General features: G+C 41.0%; 1 protein-coding gene across 2 annotated transcripts; it reads left to right on the top strand.

Moving 5' to 3' along the window:
- Nucleotides 1-1,420: 1,420 nt before the first annotated feature.
- On the top strand, nucleotides 1,421-16,725 carry RAE1 (ribonucleic acid export 1). Of its 2 annotated transcripts, none has more exons than XM_044985223.1 (12): nucleotides 1,421-1,576; nucleotides 3,334-3,430; nucleotides 5,029-5,133; nucleotides 7,026-7,118; nucleotides 9,508-9,594; nucleotides 10,404-10,490; nucleotides 10,814-10,885; nucleotides 11,400-11,507; nucleotides 12,496-12,602; nucleotides 12,684-12,759; nucleotides 13,332-13,526; nucleotides 15,598-16,725. In XM_044985223.1, the coding sequence occupies exons 2-12, from the start codon at nucleotides 3,341-3,343 to the stop codon at nucleotides 15,682-15,684; spliced, it is 1,107 nt and encodes a 368-aa protein (XP_044841158.1). In that variant the 5' UTR covers nucleotides 1,421-1,576; nucleotides 3,334-3,340; the 3' UTR covers nucleotides 15,685-16,725. The 2 variants fall into 2 exon arrangements, with proteins under 2 accessions (XP_044841158.1, XP_044841159.1); XM_044985224.1 differs by lacking the exon at nucleotides 3,334-3,430 and adding an exon at nucleotides 3,208-3,296.
- The last annotated feature ends 1,828 nt before the right edge of the window (nucleotides 16,726-18,553 follow it).

Below are 18,553 nucleotides of genomic sequence, written 5' to 3'. Positions count from 1 at the left end.
GTTACTCCTCTGACTCCCAGCTTCTCCCCCCAAAAAATTTCCCCACCAGTTGCTGTCCCGGCCTGTCAGGATGAGTAGCTGGTGCGCCAGGACACTTTGTTTACTTACCTGCAGACACTTGAGGTAAACAAACCATCTCGGCCTACCAGTGGCTTATTCTGATGGCCCCTGAATTATAGGGTCAGTTTATGAATGGGTTATACATTTTTTCCATTTTTACTTATCCATCTTGGGGGGGTGGCCTTATAAACGAACCGGCTTATGATCGAGTATATACGGTAGTTTTGTTGGTGCTAAAATGCTGACAGGAATAAAAAGTGACAAAAAATAAGTAATTATATATGACTGAATGCAGAGAGAATGTCTCTACTGGATGCTTTTCTAAAAGATCATCTAGGAATTTTTGGGTGGAAGTTCTATGGAAGTCCGTGTTATACAGGAGGTCAGGTTAAAGGATCACAGTGGTCCCTTCTGGCCTTGGAATCCATGAATTTATGAATAAGAATGTGCTGTTTCTACAGTTACTTTTCAAACTTTTCATAGCACTTCAATTTAAGGTACAGTACATCAAATTAGTACCTTACAAGGAAAAAAGTCTGGTTCTGCTGCATTGTGGCACTCTCGTATCAGAGGGGTAGCCGTGTTAGTCTGGTTCTGTAAAAGCAGCAAAGAATCCTGTGGCACCTTATAGACTAACAGACGTTTTGCAGCATGAACTTTCGTGGGTGAATACCCACTTCTTCGGATGCAACCATGTGGCACTCTCATTTGCATCACTTCAAGTGTCTAGCTACAAAAATAGCTTAAACCAGAAAATTAATGCACTGGTGTCTTGTTTAATCAGTAACTGTAATATTTTTTACGATCATTAAAATTCCACTTTTCTCTAGCTGGTAACTGATGTGGCACATTTCCTGTCCTACATTGCTTGATATAACCATCACAACTCAGTTGGTCCTGTTCCACCATCCCAACATAGTATAAGGTTACATGTCTATTCTTCTTTAGAAGGTGTTAATTATTTAAGTACGTTCTCATTAAGTATGTTTCCATCTTTGTAATCTTTAAAGGTTTGTTTAGCCTTTTGGCAAAAGAATGTAAGTGTTTTTATCTGGTGCCTCCCTATTGTCTTTGGGCTTCCCGCCTCAAGTTGTTATGAATAATTAAATACATGATAACAGTTTTCCTTCTTCATGGGGAAAAACAGCAGAGCGTTGCCCACGGGCTCTCTGCAATATGCACCCTGGGCCTTGCTAACACAGCTCTGCCACCCGCACCACCATAGGCCGGGGCGTGCACAAGTGTGCAATGGGCCTGGTCACATGACCCCGTTCCTGCCCCATGATCCCCGTCCGGCACCACTCCCGCGCTCCGCTCGGCCTAGCTCCGCGCCAGCCCCGCCCCTTTTCCCTCTGTGAGCTCAGCTCCTGGTAGCGCATGCGCATTGGGAAGCGGCCTGTTCCGGCTCGGCCGTGTGGGAGCCGGTGGTGCCGTGCCGCTTTCGTCCCGCCCTCCTCCCGAAGCGCCCTCCTCGCCTCGCGCTCCCTCGGAAGCAGGCTTGTAGCCCGGCTCTTGGGTAAGTGCGGCGTGTCCCTCACCGGGGCAGGCCGAGTCCAGTGTCTGCGCCCAGCACCTCCCCGGAGACTCCGGCTCCCTCTCAGCGCCTCCCTCCCTGGTACCCCATCCCTCGGGGTCCGCCTCAGGCCCGCTCTCCTCTGGAGAGCTGCCGATGGGCACCTGGCGGCCGCGCCCTATTTCCCTGCTGCCCCCGCAGCTGCCCCGCTCTCTCCTGCCCCCCCCCCCGCAACTGCCCCAGGTGTCTCTGTCCTGTCAGCAGCCGCTGCTCCCATCCCCCCGTAACTGCCCCAGGTGTCTCCTCCCCCCCCCCCGGCAACTGCCCCAGCTCTGTCCTGTCAGCAGCCGCTGCTCCCATCCCCCCGCAACTGCCCCAGCTCTGTCCTGCCCCCCAGCAACTGTCCTGGGTGTACCCTGCCCACCAGCAACTGGCCCAGCTCTGTCCTGTCAGCCAGCCGCTGCTTCCATCCCCCGGCAACTGTCACAGGTGTCTCCTGCCCCCCACCCCCGCCCCGGCAACTGCCCCAGCTCTCTCCTGTCAGCAGCCGCTGCTCCCATCCCCCGGCAACTGCCACAGGTGTCTCCTCTCCCCCCCCCCCCCACAACTGCCCCAGGTGTCTCTGTCCTGTCAGCAGCCGCTGCTCCCATCTCCTGGCAACTGCCCCAGGTGTCTCCTCCCCCCCCCCCCGGCAACTGCCCCACGTGTCTCTGTCCTGTCAGCAGCCGCTGCTTCCATCCCCCCGCAACTGCCACAGGTGTCTCCTCCCCCCCCCCCGCAACTGCCCCAGGTGTGTCTGTCCTGTCAGCCAGCCGCTGCTTCCATCCCCCCGCAACTGCCACAGGTGTCTCCTGGCCCCCACCCCCAGCAACTGCCCCAGCTCTGTCCTGCCCCCCAGCAACTGTCCCGGGTGTATCCTGCCCACCAGCAACTGGCCCAGCTCTCTCCTGTCAGCCAGCTACTGCTCCCATCCCCCAGCAACTGCCCTAGCTTTCTCTTGTCAGCCAGCTACTGCTCCTTCCTCCCCGCCCTACTGCCCCTATTTCCCCTCCTAATGCTCCCTGCTTCAATGCAAACTGCTCCCCAGACATGTAAACTCATTGAAACAATTGATTTTACACCCCCATCTGCTGACCTGTCAATGTTTATTATTACCCCCCCCCCGCAAATGGTCCTACCTGATTAGAAAGTATTATCCTCCCTCTCTGTGTGTACCCTTCCCCAGTGTAATAGCTTTTATTTATGAAGTTTCTTCTCTGTTTCCAAAGGGTGTTTGAAGTGTTGCATAGCAAAAATACTGTTATTAAATAATAAGAAAGACAAAGGCAGCAATGTTTTCCAAAGCTCTCTGGGCTTATGCAGAGACATAGCCAATGAGATTAAGGTGATCTGTGGTTATTGCTCAGTGAAGGAATTGTTGACCCTCCAAAATCAGATTTTCTCGGGAAAATGAGGCTGAGGCCAAGGCCAACACTTGAGTTGAATAAACATAGCAGAAACTTGCACACACAGACACACACACACACACACACAAAAGTTGAATCTCTGACAGGGATAGAAAGAAACTTATTTTGTGAGCAGGTTATTTTATAATTGTCCACTATGTTGCTTATTCTCCCCGCACCTTCCTCTAGAGCATCTGGTACCGGCTGTTAGAGAAAGGATACTGAACTAGATGGACCACTCTGATCTAGTACAACACTTCCTGTGTCCCCAAGTAAAGGTCTGTTGCTTTTAATGGGCATTCTTGTCATTTGCAGGGCCAAGATGAGTTTGTTTGGATCAACCTCAGGGTTTGGAGCTGGTGGTACCAGCATGTTTGGAAATACAGCAACAGATAATCACAACCCCATGAAGGTACTTGTATTAACCTATATGTAAACAGTGGGAATCAGGCAATCTCCTTTCCAGGAATCAGGAGTGAACATGAACATGTATTTAGTTAGTTAGTTTCTCTCTTTCCCCAAACTCATTCTTCCTAAGTATTGAGAAGTTTCAGGGTTTTTTACCAAATTCAGTTATGAATATCCCTCTTCATACTTCCCAAGGAAGAAGATTTAGGCCCGAACCACACTGTGGTTTGTAACTGTTTGAGACCGTTGTCAAACATGGTTACAACCTAACATGGTTTGCAATTGAATTTGACCCAGAAACAGTGCTATGGACTATATGAGGCAGGGGCGTAGTCTGTATAACAGTCTTGGCTAACGCGCCTTATAACAAGGAATGGTGATAATACCCTGTACATTCTCAGGAAACTGTGCTATCAATGGCAGTATTGAAAAATAGTTCACAAGCACACTTCTAGCATGGTTCAAGCAATGGTTTCGCCATTGCATTTCTGTGTTCGTTAGACTGATTAGAGGATTCTAGCAATCTAGTAGGACAGTATGTTATTTCAATGAACTTAGTGGGCCTGATTTTCAAACAAGTTTGGTACACAGTTTTGTGTACAGTTACCTTGATTGTATGTGTGTAATTCTGATGATTATAGGTGTTATAAAGAGATAGTCTTTTGGAAACTTGCCAAACTTAGATCCACAGGACCTTGAAGTTAAAGGCAAAGAATAATGGTGAACTACAAAAGAAATAAAAAGAACAGGAGTGCTTGTGGCACCTTAGAGACTAACAAATTCATTTGAGCATAAGCTTTCGTGGGCTACAGCCCACTTCATCGGATGCATGCAGTGGAAAATACAGTAGGAAGATATCTATACACACACAGAGAACATGAAACAACAGGTGTTACCATACACACTCTAAAGGGAGTGATCAGTTAAGGTGAGCTATTACCAGCAGGAGAGAGAGAAACTTTTTGTAGTGGTAATCGAAAGGTCCATTTGCAGCAGTTGACAAGAAGCTGTGAGGAACGGGTGAGGGGGAAATAAACGTGGGGAAATAGTTTTACTTTGTGTAATGACCCATCCACTCCCAGTCTTTATTCAAGCCTAATTTAATGGTGTCTATTTTGCAAATTAATTCCAATTCAGCAGTCTCTCGGAGTCTGTTTTTTGCAGTTTTTTTTGTTGTAATATTGTGACTTTTAGGTCTGTAATCGAGTGACCAGGGAGATTGAAGTGTTCTCCGACTGGTTTTTGAATGTTAATTCTTGATGTCTGATTTGTGTCCATTTATTCTTTTACGTAGAGACTGTCCAGTTTGGCCAATGTACAAAGAAATAAACTGTACTATAACAGTCTCGCTATTCTACATGCAAGTGATTTCTTCCCTACTTCTTATATCAGCAGTAAACTTATTAGTTTATTATAAATTATAATTTAAACAACATTTGTCAAAATAAAGTACCACTTGATTCATTATTGTTGCCTTTTAAATGTTTTTTTCATGTACTATCTATTTTGCAAAACTCAGAACTTTGTTAATTTACACTGTGACTAGAAGACACATTAAGTTCTATGACGTATGAATATTTGTAATTTTTTTGGTCTTTACAGGATATTGAAGTTACATCTCCACCTGATGACAGCATTGGTTGTTTAGCTTTCAGTCCACTAGCATTGCCGGGTAACTTCCTTATTGCAGGATCCTGGGCAAATGATGTAAGTATTTAATGAGCATTATCTGTAAAAAGGACAGTTTAAATCTCTTTACCTTGATACATACTTACCTACTCTTGTTACAAGTTATACCTAAGATTGCTGTAGTTTAAAGATTGGAGGAAAAGAGCCATTTTCTCCCACTTTCCTTACTTTATTTAATTGACAGAAGTTTGCCTAAAACAAGTTTTGTTGTTTCATCTGAAGTGTCAGTTTTTTCCGCTTATTTTCTTTGTGTCTTTGTATAGCTCTAGGGCACATAAATAACTTTTAAAAACCAGAAATATGGTTCTGTAAACATAAAAATCAGCACGGGGTAGGCATAGTACCCAAAATTACTTTTAATAAATTTGTTGAAATTAACAGCATTTCAAGCTGACAATGTCATTTAAACTTCAACTCAAGGAAATGACTTTTACTACTTGATTCTGTGCTTTATAACGGCTAGTCCAATTTGTATATCTGTAGAGAGGGCTACTCTCTGTAGCACATATATTTGTTACATTTGTCTGCTACTTTCACTATACAGAAGAAAAAGAATCCCCTCCTCTCCATATCCGTTCCTCATACAGTTGTTGTATGATATGCAGATATAGGTTATGATTGGTCACCAAATGAAATTAATAGGCAGCAGGTTTAAAACAAATAAAAGGAAGTTCTTCTTCACGCAACTTGTGGAACTCCTTACCTGAGGAGGTTGTGAAGGCTAGGACTATAACAGCGTTTAAAAGAGAACTGCGTTTAAAAGAGAATTCATGATGGTTAAGTCCATAAATGGCTATTAGCCAGGATGGGTAAGGAATGGTGTCCCTAGCCTCTGTTTGTCAGAGGATGGAGATGGATGGCAGGAGAGAGATCACTTGATCATTGCCTGTTAGGTTCACTCCCTCTGGGGCACCTGGCATTGGCCACTGTCGGTAGACAGGATACTGGGCTAGATGGACCTTTGGTTTGACCCGGTACGGCCGTTCTTATGTTATTATGATTCAGAGTATTGTTGTAAGAGGTTGGAATTTCAGCAGATGCAGAGTTTCCCAAACTGTGGTATGTGGACAGCCAGTAGTCCACAGTGAGTTAGTCTCAGTGCTGGCTTTCAGCCTAAATACTTCCCTAATATTAATTTTCAAAGTGAAAAGTTGGTGTAGTTTATGTATGGATGCTATTTGATTTTCAATAGGAGGTGAGGTGGTCTGTGCAATTATGAATGGGAGGGAACATGGTCCACAAGTCAATCTCTCTGTTAAGATATAGTTCACGCTATTAAAAGATTGGGGTCTCCTGGACTAGACAAAGTTCAGTCCAGTGTCAAAGATCTTGCAGTTCCCAGTTTAATTTAGATTAAACAACAAGTATTGAACGAAGGGAGTTAATTTTCCAGAACATTTTCAGTAATTAAAAATATAGCATTTGAATTCTTAATAGGTGCTCCTATTTATCCTTCCTTTCTCATAATACAAAAGCAACGGGATAGTCAGTGAAATTATAAAGGTAAAAAACTGATAGGAAACATTCCTTTACATAGGGCTTAATCTTGGAAACCCTTTGCCACAAGACATCGTTTCTGCCAAAAGCTTGGTAGAATTTGAAAAAGGATTATCCACTTATGTGGATAATAAGATATCCAAAGTTAAATGTCCACTGCTAAATATAGGGAATGCTCTGTGTTGCTGACATCAAAGGCAAAATTAGAAAGGGTTACGAGTGGCAATTGTATGATTGTAACTGTTGTCTTTCCTCTTCCCTTCTTCCCCGCCATCTAAATTCAGTGTGTTAAGTATAGGTAAGTTCTTCAAGGCAGAGGCAGTGCCTTGTTTCTGAGAGACATCTAGCACATTCCTGGGTACTCAAACAATAGTAATATATTACTAAATTGATATATGCATCTTTTCCCATAGGTTCGGTGTTGGGAAGTTCAAGATAATGGACAAACTATTCCGAAAGCTCAGCAGATGCACACAGGGCCTGTGCTAGATGTGTGTTGGAGTGATGTATGTTCCTTTGTTTCAAAAAGTATTTTCGAGGAAATTGATAACTTTATCCAGAAAACAAATAGCTTTACTTCTAGTTTCAAAACACACACAGACTTAAAATGTAGATACATCCTATGATTGTAGCATAGACTTTTGTCATATAAATCCATGGTTGGTTTGTTTTAATAAATTAGACTACTGCTTGGGTGTGCAGATGCAATGGTGGGAGGTTGTTTTAAGCTGTTAATAGCTAGTCAGTTTTCATTAATTTGTGATAGTACAAAAGGCCTTGCATAAGTCTTATGTACTGGAGTGAATTTCACCCTAGAATATTACTATTTTAAGCATAATTGCAGAATTTGTTTTGTTTCATTACCATTCATAGTTTGAATTTTGTACTATTTAAATTTTGATCAACACTTTTGTTCTTTGTTTTTTCTCTCACAGTTTTTTGTTTAAATTAATATGTGAGACTTCCTTACACAAGAGTAAACTATTGTGGCAGTCTGGTTAAATCATAACCATGTAGTTTCAATCAAAACACTTGTCAAAAGTTAGTAAATACCAGTATCAGTACATTGCTCTGTACAATATTTTGTAAGTATTGGAAAAAGGAAAACAGTAGAATATTGGAATGTTCGCTTTCATCTTTTTTTTTTTTTAATGCCATTCTTTTGAGATCTAAGATGCTTCTCAGTTTTTTGGGGCATCTTCTCTTGTGTGTGCACTGTTTGATTATAAATATGCAATGCTTTTTCTAAGACTGTAGAAAACAATTAGGAGAAAGGTTTGAAGTAGAATTTTGGACTGCAGTTAAGCAGTAGAACAGGGCAATACATGTTCTACTCAGCTGGATAGCAGTCTCAACGTCTTTTTCAGTTTAGATAAATGTAGTGATATACAGTACATAACAGTTGAGCTAGTGATTCAGATAATTAACATTAGGCAAAATGCAGTTTTGTATGATTGTTTTGTGGGCAATTGGCCTGATTCTCCATTACATTTATTCCTGAAGGCATTCTGTGCCAAAAATTCAAAATTATGCGCACAGTATTTTAAAATTTTGCAGTATTCTGCAAGCTTTATTTGTCAATAAATAAATGCAGAGTCTCCAGCATGGCAATGGGGAGCACAGGCCACTGGCTGCACGAATGTGAGCGATCACTCTGCAGCCTCCCCACCTATGAGACACGGACTCAGTGGTGATGCTGCACCCAACCCTGACACAGCACAAGGCCTGGGCCTGCCCCAGAAATGCCCTGGGGCCCTGTCCCTATGTGCCAGGTACACCAGGTGTGGGGCGGGCAGGCAGGCAGGCTTAACCAGGCAGGATCCAAGTGTGGCCAGGTTCAAGTGTGGGGTGAAAGAATTCTGTGTGGGACAATCTGAGGGCAGGTAGCTCAGTAGGGGGTCTCGGTGTGGGGGGTGGGTTTGTAGGTGCAGGGGCTTCCAGGTAAAAGTGGTTGGGGCTCAGCGGAAAAGTCTGGGTGTGGGAGACTCAGCAAGGGGTTCTGGGTTCTGACGGAGTGGGGCATGGTGGGGTGGGGGTCTGGGTGCAGCTAGTTCGGGATCAATGTTGTGGGTGCTCAGGGTGGTGCAGAGGGGTGGGGTTCACCAGGGTGGGGGTTTGAGTGCAGGGAGCTCAGTGAGGGGTGGCCTGGGTGCAGGGGGCTCCAGATGCAGGGCTTGAGGTTCAGTGGGGAACGGTTCTGGGTGTACAGGGTGAGACTTGGGGGTGTCTGGGTATGGGAGGTCCAGATGCATGGGTTTTGGGCAGATGGAGAGCATTCCCTGTACGGTGACCGCTCCCCCAACAGCTGAGGAGCGATGGGGGCAGGATGCAGAGGAGGATGCTGAGCTTCCTGCAGCTGGGGGAGGCTTCTGAGGGTGGGTCTGACACGGCCCCAGCCACTCCATTCAGGGAAAGAGGAAGTCCTGTCCTCTCCTGCCTCCAGCCCAACTGGTACTAGCAGCTGATCCTAACTCAGATTAGGAGCCACTGGCTGGGGTGTCCCCAGCCCTGCGGTGGTTTACCTCTCCATCAGCTGCTCCAGGTCCCTGAAACGATGTACCTGTGCAGCTAGGGAGTGGTGCATGACTGCTCTTGCAGCTTCCCTTTGCTTCCATGTCAGAGTGTCATTTTTCTGCGGGGTCATGAATTCCCTGAGGAGTAGGTTACATTGCACCTAATATAGTCACTTACTCCTATACAAATACTCTCAGAATAGTATTATTTTACATACCCATTTTATTAAATGACTGCACTAGTACTAGGCAGTGAAAAATCAGGCCCAGCAATTCTTTAATGGCTATTGGATATTACAAACATACAATTACAGTTACTGTGGTGCAGTTAATATTTCATCTTTTAAAATTATGAAACTCAATGATTTTTCTCTCATTTTAGGACGGGAGTAAAGTATTTACTGCCTCTTGTGATAAAACTGCCAAAATGTGGGATCTGAACAGTAACCAGGCCATACAAATTGCACAGGCAAGTAACTCTCAAGTTCTTTACCTCAAGGGAAAAAAAAGGAATCCTTATGAGCCAATTTAAAATAACACTCAACATTTTCCAAGTAGATTCTGTTATATGAAGAATAGCATGAGGAAAGTGCCTGTCAAATTGCTAGCTAAATTTTAAGGTGGAGGTAACTGATGATTACTGGGACTTAGGTAATGCAAATCTTAGGCAAAAGCCCTGAGTGCCCCCAAGAGATTTCCAATTCCTTATGGCTTTACTGTAGCACCCAGCTGCAGACTGATTCCTCCTTTGATTACCCAGTGTTGCTTCTCCACCCCATTTTGGCTCCAGTTTGCTTTCTTTGTTTCGGTTACCGAGTCCTCTGTGCTGCTTTCTTGCTCTGTTTCACTGATAGTTTGTTCTGCTCTCCAATCTTTTTTACATAGATTTTGGATGAGCACTAAGATTGTAGGAAAACAGAGTTGACATGTAATTGTTGAGAGTTCTTTTTCATGAGGGTATTGACCTCATAAGTGCACAGTTAATAAAATCTGATATCTACATTCAACTTCAACGCACGTTTTTACTCTAATATGAAACACTTATTTCTGTTGCTTAATGTAAAGTCTCTGCAATATGTGAAATTAAATATGTGAAAAAGTTCACTCTTTTCTTATAGTTTAGTTGTGGTGAAGCATACAAATTTTGGTTGTTGTGATGATTTAATAAACACTTATATCCTGCCTTTGTACCATTCTTTTGCTATACACAACCAAAAAGTGATACAGGCTGTTATTTAAAAAAATTTATATGCATTCTTCTTGGCTGTTTTCCTTCAGCATGAAGCCCCCGTTAAGACTGTCCATTGGATTAAAGCACCAAACTATAGCTGTGTGATGACAGGAAGTTGGGATAAAACCTTGAAGGTATGTAAATTGTACCTGATAAGTGGGTTCTTACTTATATAATGTGTGTGTGTGTGACACTGGAAATGTTTGCTATAAAAGTTCCTGAAATATATTAATTTAAAATCAAGAGGTCATTTTTTTGGTGATCATTTCTAGCCCTAAGAAAATGAGTGTTTTATCCCCTCTGGCCAGGGGTTAAACAACTTGAAATGAAAATGTGACCAGGCTCATCTGTGCTAAAGTAATCAGTTGCAATATTTCCTACTACTTATATGGTATATTTGACGGCAAAAGAAATTCTTCAAGTCTTTTAAATACATTGGTTTTCTTTTTTCCCTTAGTTCTGGGATACACGGTCACCAACTCCTATGATGACATTACAATTGCCTGAAAGATGCTACTGTGCTGATGTGGTAAGCCAATAAATTCCTGTTTCATAAAAATGAAATTTGTGGGAACTAGATGGCTCAGAGGATTAATGGATTCACAGCCCGTGATACCTAGGTCATCTGAAACCAATTATTAAATAAAAGTTACTCTTTGATGGGTGTTTGGTCTCAGTCTACTTCCTGGTGGATAGACATTCCCTTCCTATGAAGCACTATTAGTGGCCTTGTTGGCATTAAAAGGAGAGGGGCCAAAAATAGAATTGACACTGAAACTGAACTGCCCTCGCTTCCTTGCCCATATCAGAATTTATGCTTTATGTTGGAAGAAGCCTGTGCTACTATTGCCCTTGCTGTACCTATTCTGAAGATAAAATTTTCAGTTTATGGGTCACCTTCTACCAGAACTAACAGTCTTGCTCCTTTGAGTTGACTTTTGAGGGGCTTTGGTGAAATAAGTAACTTGAAGGAGTTAGAATTCTCTGTTGTGAAATTAACATAGCCTAATCTCTTCCAACCTGTCCCTCTCATCCTCATTCAGGTGCATCCCATGGCAGTTGTGGCCACTGCAGAAAGGGGTTTGATAGTATACCAGTTAGAGAATCAGCCTTCTGAATTTAGACGAATAGACTCTCCACTGAAACACCAGGTAAATAATTAATTATTATTTATTACAAGTTTATTAATGCAGCACATAAAATGGTAGTTTAGATTCTTTATCAAAAAAACATTTTAAAACTACGTTCTCTTCACTCGGTATAGTTTCTGCCCCTGAGTACACTTAGACTTTCAATGTGGTGCATATTCTGCAACTCTGTTGTACATATCTCCTTCCAAGTGGATGACTTCAATTGAAAAAGGTTTGTTGAAAACACATGGCATTAAGAAATGTATTAAGATTTACTTCACATGAAGTAATTTGACTGGCTTTCTTTATAGGAATAAGGAATAGTGAAAGACTATGCATTACAATATATTAATGAAATATATCTGAATATTTACAACTAAAATCAGGAACTATTTTAGTTAAATACTAAAAACTTTATAGTTCAGCTTAATGAGACAGATCCTGCAAGCACATTTTGGCACCCATGGAGAGGAAGTCTTGCAGGAGTAGGCTCACAGTTCAATTTTTTTATTGTTTTTAATTTTAGTCCAAAATGTCAGTCTCCCTTCTTCCTATTTGTTCTTAACAAGACTGTAATACAGTGCTGTATTGTATAACAGGTAAGTCTTCCAGAGAAGCAGGATTGATGGTATTTTGCTAGAATCTAGTAATTTTTCCTCACTATATTAATGTATATTTTGGGACATGGCATTTTGAGAAATCTTTCAAATTCAATCATGTCACCTAGTATGCAAAAGATTTTTGTATATTTAATTCCTTGGTGAAGGAAGAAAGCTGTTGTGTTTGTTTTGAGGAAATGTCTGCTGCTGATTCCCAAGTGAATTCAGAAATGTAGATATTCGGGTCCAAATTTTCAGAGGGGCTTTGATCAATTTTCTAATGTTGTATGTGCTTTTCTCTGTGCAGTGTTAGTACATGCAGTGAGTTGTGCCCCCATAGAGAGGCAATGTTTAGAAAATCTGGCCCTTAAGCTTCTGTCTAAAATGCTCTATATCTTTCTCAAATTTAGCATCGCTGTGTTGCTATTTTTAAAGACAAAGTGAACAAACCTACTGGATTTGCCCTTGGAAGTATTGAAGGAAGGGTAGCAATTCACTATATCAACCCACCAAATCCGTAAGTGTGATTTTAAAACACTCTGCATTATCTTATTCATTTTGAAATTAAGAAAATGTGAAGGAATATCTTTCTTTTCAGAGCCAAAGATAACTTCACTTTTAAATGTCATCGCTCCAATGGAACGAACACATCAGCACCTCAGGATATCTATGCTGTAAGTATTCAGCACACATCATTACATAATTTTTTGTAGTGCAGTTAGAAGCTACATACACATAATATACAATTTTGTATGAAATCTACCATTAATTCTCTGTTCTCTGACCTTTTCTTGTGCCTAAAGAGTACTTTTGCTTATAGGAAAAATTATCATATGCAAATATTAAAATAGGAGCATGCAAAGTATTCTGCTTTGTTTTAAACAATCAAAAGATCCACAACTTGGCTGACTTTCTATTAAGACTTATTAGGACAGTTCTATACCCATGTTTTTGTTTATGGAAAAACATACTGCTCATTAAGCCTCTGCTTAAGAATCTGTTCAGCACCAAGGGAATTACTGTGTTCTCTAATGGCAACTTGTATTTAAATTATAGCTGGTCAGGAAGAACAAATGATTTTTTGGCAAAAAAATCTTTGTCAAGACTAAAATGTAACTACTCTTAATTTAAATTAGGTAAATCTGAAGATAATATATTTACATTCACTGAGTACAGTGTATGCATTGTGAAACTCCATCTCGTCTATATTGTTGGTTGTTTTATGTGATGGTTTGTATAACTGCAGGTAAATGGGATAGCATTTCATCCTGCCCATGGCACCCTTGCAACTGTAGGATCTGATGGTAGATTCAGCTTTTGGGATAAAGATGCACGAACAAAGCTAAAAACATCAGAACAGCTTGACCAGCCAATATCTGCCTGTTGTTTTAACCACAATGGTAATATTTTTGCATATGCTTCCAGTTACGACTGGTCCAAGGTAAGGATTAACACTTAAATTTCATATCAGTGGTTGTGAACTAATAAGGCAATATTTCAGTAGTCCTTTTCATCTGAGAGTCTCAAAGTTCTTTACAGGTATTAATAAAGTCTTCCAAATACACCTGGGAGATTGGGAAAAGGTTGATTAGGGATCACTTTAGCCACCTTTCAGATGAAACATAGCACAGAATCAGTACATCTTTGTTTCTTGGCCTAAACAATTAATATCTTACCCAACTGAATATAGGCTGAACATAGTTACCTGATTTTGGAAAATTGTTGCAAATATGAATGCTAAACACACCTACTCCTGGGAAGAGTACCCTTGGATCATACCATAAGTAAAATTGATATTGCATCTCTTTCAAAGAGCGCACACCTAGAGCACTGCTAAAAAGCATGCTGGGACACCATCACTTTTATTAAACAAATGGGTGAGTGCCATGTATTTAATTTCCAATACCACTTTCTGCAGCTCCTTTGTGATGGTTTAAGGTTTTTCTTCCCAGTATGCATTCAGTGCTAAGATATTGAGACCTGATAGAATCACAGCATGAGACACTACAATTAATAGTTTGAAAAAGGAAGGTTGAAATCTAACCAATACTAATAGGTTGTTTACAGTAGCATTATTCTTTCTGTTATATCTTGTGTATTTCTGTACTTTAAATTTGATGAAGTATCTTTCATTTACTGTTGTAAACTGTTGGAGATTTGCTGTTCGTTCTTCAACAGTGGCATGTCACATCTCAGGACTTCATTTGTAGATAAAGTGATCTCTGTATGTAATTAAATTTATTAATGTGCTTTATTGTCCTGCTGGATAGGAAACACTAATTTTACTTTTATTGTTACAGTCCAAGATATAAGCCTTTTACCTTCATGAATGGGACATGTTGGCTTATATGAACTAACTGGTCTTTCAGATCTGTAGATTATGAACCGATATTTAGTAGTGAAACTTGAGTTGGTAGGCAGTAAGTCTCCTTTCTAGATTCCATTTTTCTTTCAAGTGAAGGAAAGTCCATAACTTAACTATTACAACCCAATGCATAATTTTAATGATAGTGTCTGAATAAAGAAAACCAAGGAACTTCAGATGCTAAAAAAGAGAGCTAGATTTTCAAAGAGACCTACGGTCTTATGTGCCTTTTAATACATGAATTATTCATGATGTTATTGCAGTGGGTGTGTGCACTGGGCACTTGTGTATGCAAATAAGTATTGACAGTTATTCATTTTCACACGCAGAATACTGATTTATATTCACAAGTGATGAACAAAAGTAATTGTATAATTGTGTGTGGACCCTTCACTATATGGAAATTTGGTCTTCTTTCGTTTGGCTCAAAAGACAGAATGTACAATAAGGCTGTAGTAGCTTTATAATAGGGGTGGCAGAATTTACTAATGTACATTGCCAAGGAGCCACAGTAATATGTCAGCAGCCCCCCATTAGCTCCCCCTGCTCCCAGCGCCTCCCACCCACCGGCAGCCCCGCCGATCAGTGCCTCCCCCTCCCTCCCCACACCACCAGATCAGCTATTTTGTGGAGTGCAGGAGTCTCTGAGGGGGAGGAGCGAGGGCATAGCAGGCTCAGGGGAGGGGGCAGGAAGGGGTGGAGTGGGGGGCAGAGCCAGGGGTTGAGCAGTGAGCACCTCCTGGCACATTGGAAAGTTGGCACCTGTAGCTCCAGCCCCAGTCGGTGCCTATACAAGGAGCCGCATAGTAACTTCTGAAGAGCCGCATATGGCTCCGGAGCCACAGGTTGGCCACCCCTGCTTTATGTCCCTTCTTCATTCTTATCCCTGTCTAGAACAATCTTTTTACTTTCCCTTAACTCTCAAACTTCTTGAATTTTGCCTTGCGTAGTGAATTGTTTCTAATTACAATGCACACCCACCAATATTTCCCTTGGGTTACATAGTAAGTCTGATCTTTAAAAGTCCATATTTTTAAATTGTAAAGTCTCACTAATTTGAATTGACGGAATGTTCAGCTTTTTGTATTTCAAGATTAGGTTGATACTTTGAATGTGATGAATATAGCTAACTTTTTCTCTTTTTCAGGGTCATGAATTTTATAATCCACAAAAGAAAAACTACATTTTTCTGCGTAATGCAGCAGAAGAGTTAAAGCCCAGGAATAAGAAGTAGTGAGTATAATTCTGACTGGTGTTACAGCAGTACTTTTCTGCCACTGGACTCCCGTGCAGTTGTCAATTTTGGATCGCTAACATTTAGCAGGAAACCCTATAAATAATACCAAAGTGTATTCTGACTTGCTGGAGAGCATCATTCAAATTATGTATTCTAATGTGTACAGGAGTGTCTGATATTTGCGGGATGACTTAACATACATCTGTTCCTCTGCAGTAACTGCTGTAAAATCTCTAAATTCAAGACTGGTATTACTTTACTGTTTAGAAATGCTAATATGTCTCTGCCAATATTTTATCATTACTACAATAAAATATGTGCATTTACAATAGTTCTGGAATAATTGTACTGATACTGTTTCTTTTAACTATTTGGGGAATTATGAATAACTTATCTCAAAGGGGACTGGTCATTCTGATTTTAATATAGAAGCGTTAGCGACTATAGCAGAAAGAAAGGCATTGCAAATTTGGTTTTCATCAGGGTTTGGATTTATTTGGTATTTTATGTATGTGACCAATAATAGTGACGAAGACCCAACGTAGAACAGAGAGGCCATGTGCAAACTCCCCTTTTCTCTTTCCATATATTCCAACAGTGCACTGCAGTGCCTTTCCTTATCCCAGTCCTAAACAGAGACCGCCAGTTGCATCAAGTGGTATAGTTCAGTAGCATGGACAGAGAGCTAATAGTTAAGATGTGACCACCAAACTGATTTTCACTTGTGGCCTAAACTGTTTGAATACCCAGATGTCTCCAGAGTTGAAAGGCTGTTCTTTTAACTCAGTGTGCCACCAATTTCCCCATAACATTTTTGTCAGGCTGAAATAAGTTTGATCACTTTTTTAATACTGGATAGTTTATAGTGCAGGTGGGTTTCATCCCTGACTAAACAGTGCTGTGAAGTTAAGCAAAAATGATGTGAGTTTTTTCTGACTCAAATCTGCTACCGTTTATTTTTGTTAACTAAATGTTGTACACATGCCAAAGTTTTCTTTCTGGAGCTGACTGCTTATTCCTTTTTGATTATTATTTGTGGAAAAAAATGGGGCCCGCATGTCAACAAAGATGTGTCTTATTGTAAAAATCTCTGTAAAAATATTAACACTTGTGATTACAGATTCATAGCTACATTTAAAATAAAATTTTTACTAAATGCTTTTGAGTATTCAGTAGGTCTAAATCTCCTTTAATAATATGGACAGAACGCATGAGGCCAGCATGTTTGTGCTACATTTCCAAAAGTGGCTTCTTGGCCTTTCATTGCAATTTCAGATTTTTCTTCTAAAACTAAAGCAACAGCTAAATGCAGTTGCACCAAAAATGTCCTGAGTTGGAAATCTACCTCATTTGCCACTTGCCATTTCATTATAAATCATTCCTGTGGTTTTTGTTTCAATGCTACTCCTCTTAGTTCATTAAATATAAAGGCCTTTTGTTTAATGGAATTAATCAAGTTCCTTGGTATCTCAACAGCCAGCCACCTGACAGCATGATTCATTTTTACCAAAAACAAGCTATCATCAAAATCTCTTGCTCTATGGTGCTCCTGTGTTTGCATTGTTGATTTAACAGCTGTTAGCTGCATGTTTGAGGAATAATCATGCAATATGCCACTATTTCTCAGAGGTGCTCTTTATTATGTTTAATTACCCAAGATAGGTTTCTACCCTATACTGCTATGTTCGTCTGCTTTAGTTTTCAAGTGCAGAGAATGGAGTAGTTTCCCATTCTTTTTGTAATAGAGATGGTTGTTTGCTTGAGCAGTTTTTATTATTTTGTTGAATGTCATTTTTGAAGTTTCCATATGTTTTCTGAAAGAAAAACAATATTGTAATCTTTCGTGCTAAGCATATTTCCACTTTCTGCAGTTGAATTAATATTATGAATGCCAACAAGCACTGCACAGGCAAAAGGTCAACTTAATCCAATGTTGAGAAAAAAGTTACATTAACTGTGTTGTGTCCCCCAGATGCATTCAGAAACTAACAACAATTCTTTATTGTTTTAGGCAAAAAAAAATTATTTAGCTAGCAAATTGAAAGAACTAGCAGGAGTCTTATTAAGTGTAAGCCTATATGCAGTTTTCACACATCAGCATCGATGTGTAGTGGTCAACACATACAAATTCATTCCCCACATTGCTTGTGGCTCTTCTAGTCAGCTGACCTTGGACAAATGCGACAGTGTCCACTGTCGAGTTTTCTAGGTGCTCCCGTGGTGGCTGGTTTTTTTTTTTAATGGGAGGCGAGGTACGAGAGTGTTGCTTTGATGGACATGGTGAGATGACAGGTATCAAGGATTCTTCTTTTTATATGCATATCTACAAGTTGTTCTAGATTGACAAGAACAAGCACCTTTTTTGTTTTGGGTAAGCATGGTGCCAAGCAGGACTGTTGCTGACCCAAATGATGAAACTTGCAATGCCAGCAATATCAAGCATGTTGAAAAAAGAACCGTTGGCCACCTATTTATCTTGCACCTGCAGGAGTACGTTCTTGCAAGGTGATCCACATTGGGGGGGAGGGATAGCTCAGTGGTTTGAGCATTGGCCTGCTAAACCCAGGGCTGTGAGTTCAATCCTTGAGGGGGCCATTTGGGGATTGGTCCTACTTTGAGCAGGGGGTTGGACTAGATGATCTCCTGAGGTCCCTAATAATCTATGATTATCAACACCACTTTTAGTGTCATTGTAGTGGAGAATTAGGTGGGGTTTCTTTTTGTCTCCTCCAACAGCCTTGTCTTGATACATTATTACTGACTTGCCCTTCTTTGAAGTGTAGGAAACCAAGGTGAGTAGGCCAGCAAACTCAAACACTGATGACGACAATTTTTCTCTGTTGCTATGTGGATGCATCTCATTGGG

This window comes from Mauremys mutica, chromosome 13, assembly GCF_020497125.1.
Source record: "Mauremys mutica isolate MM-2020 ecotype Southern chromosome 13, ASM2049712v1, whole genome shotgun sequence".
In the NCBI taxonomy this organism is placed as follows: domain Eukaryota; kingdom Metazoa; phylum Chordata; order Testudines; family Geoemydidae; genus Mauremys; species Mauremys mutica.
This window is presented reverse-complemented; position numbering and strand designations above follow the sequence as displayed.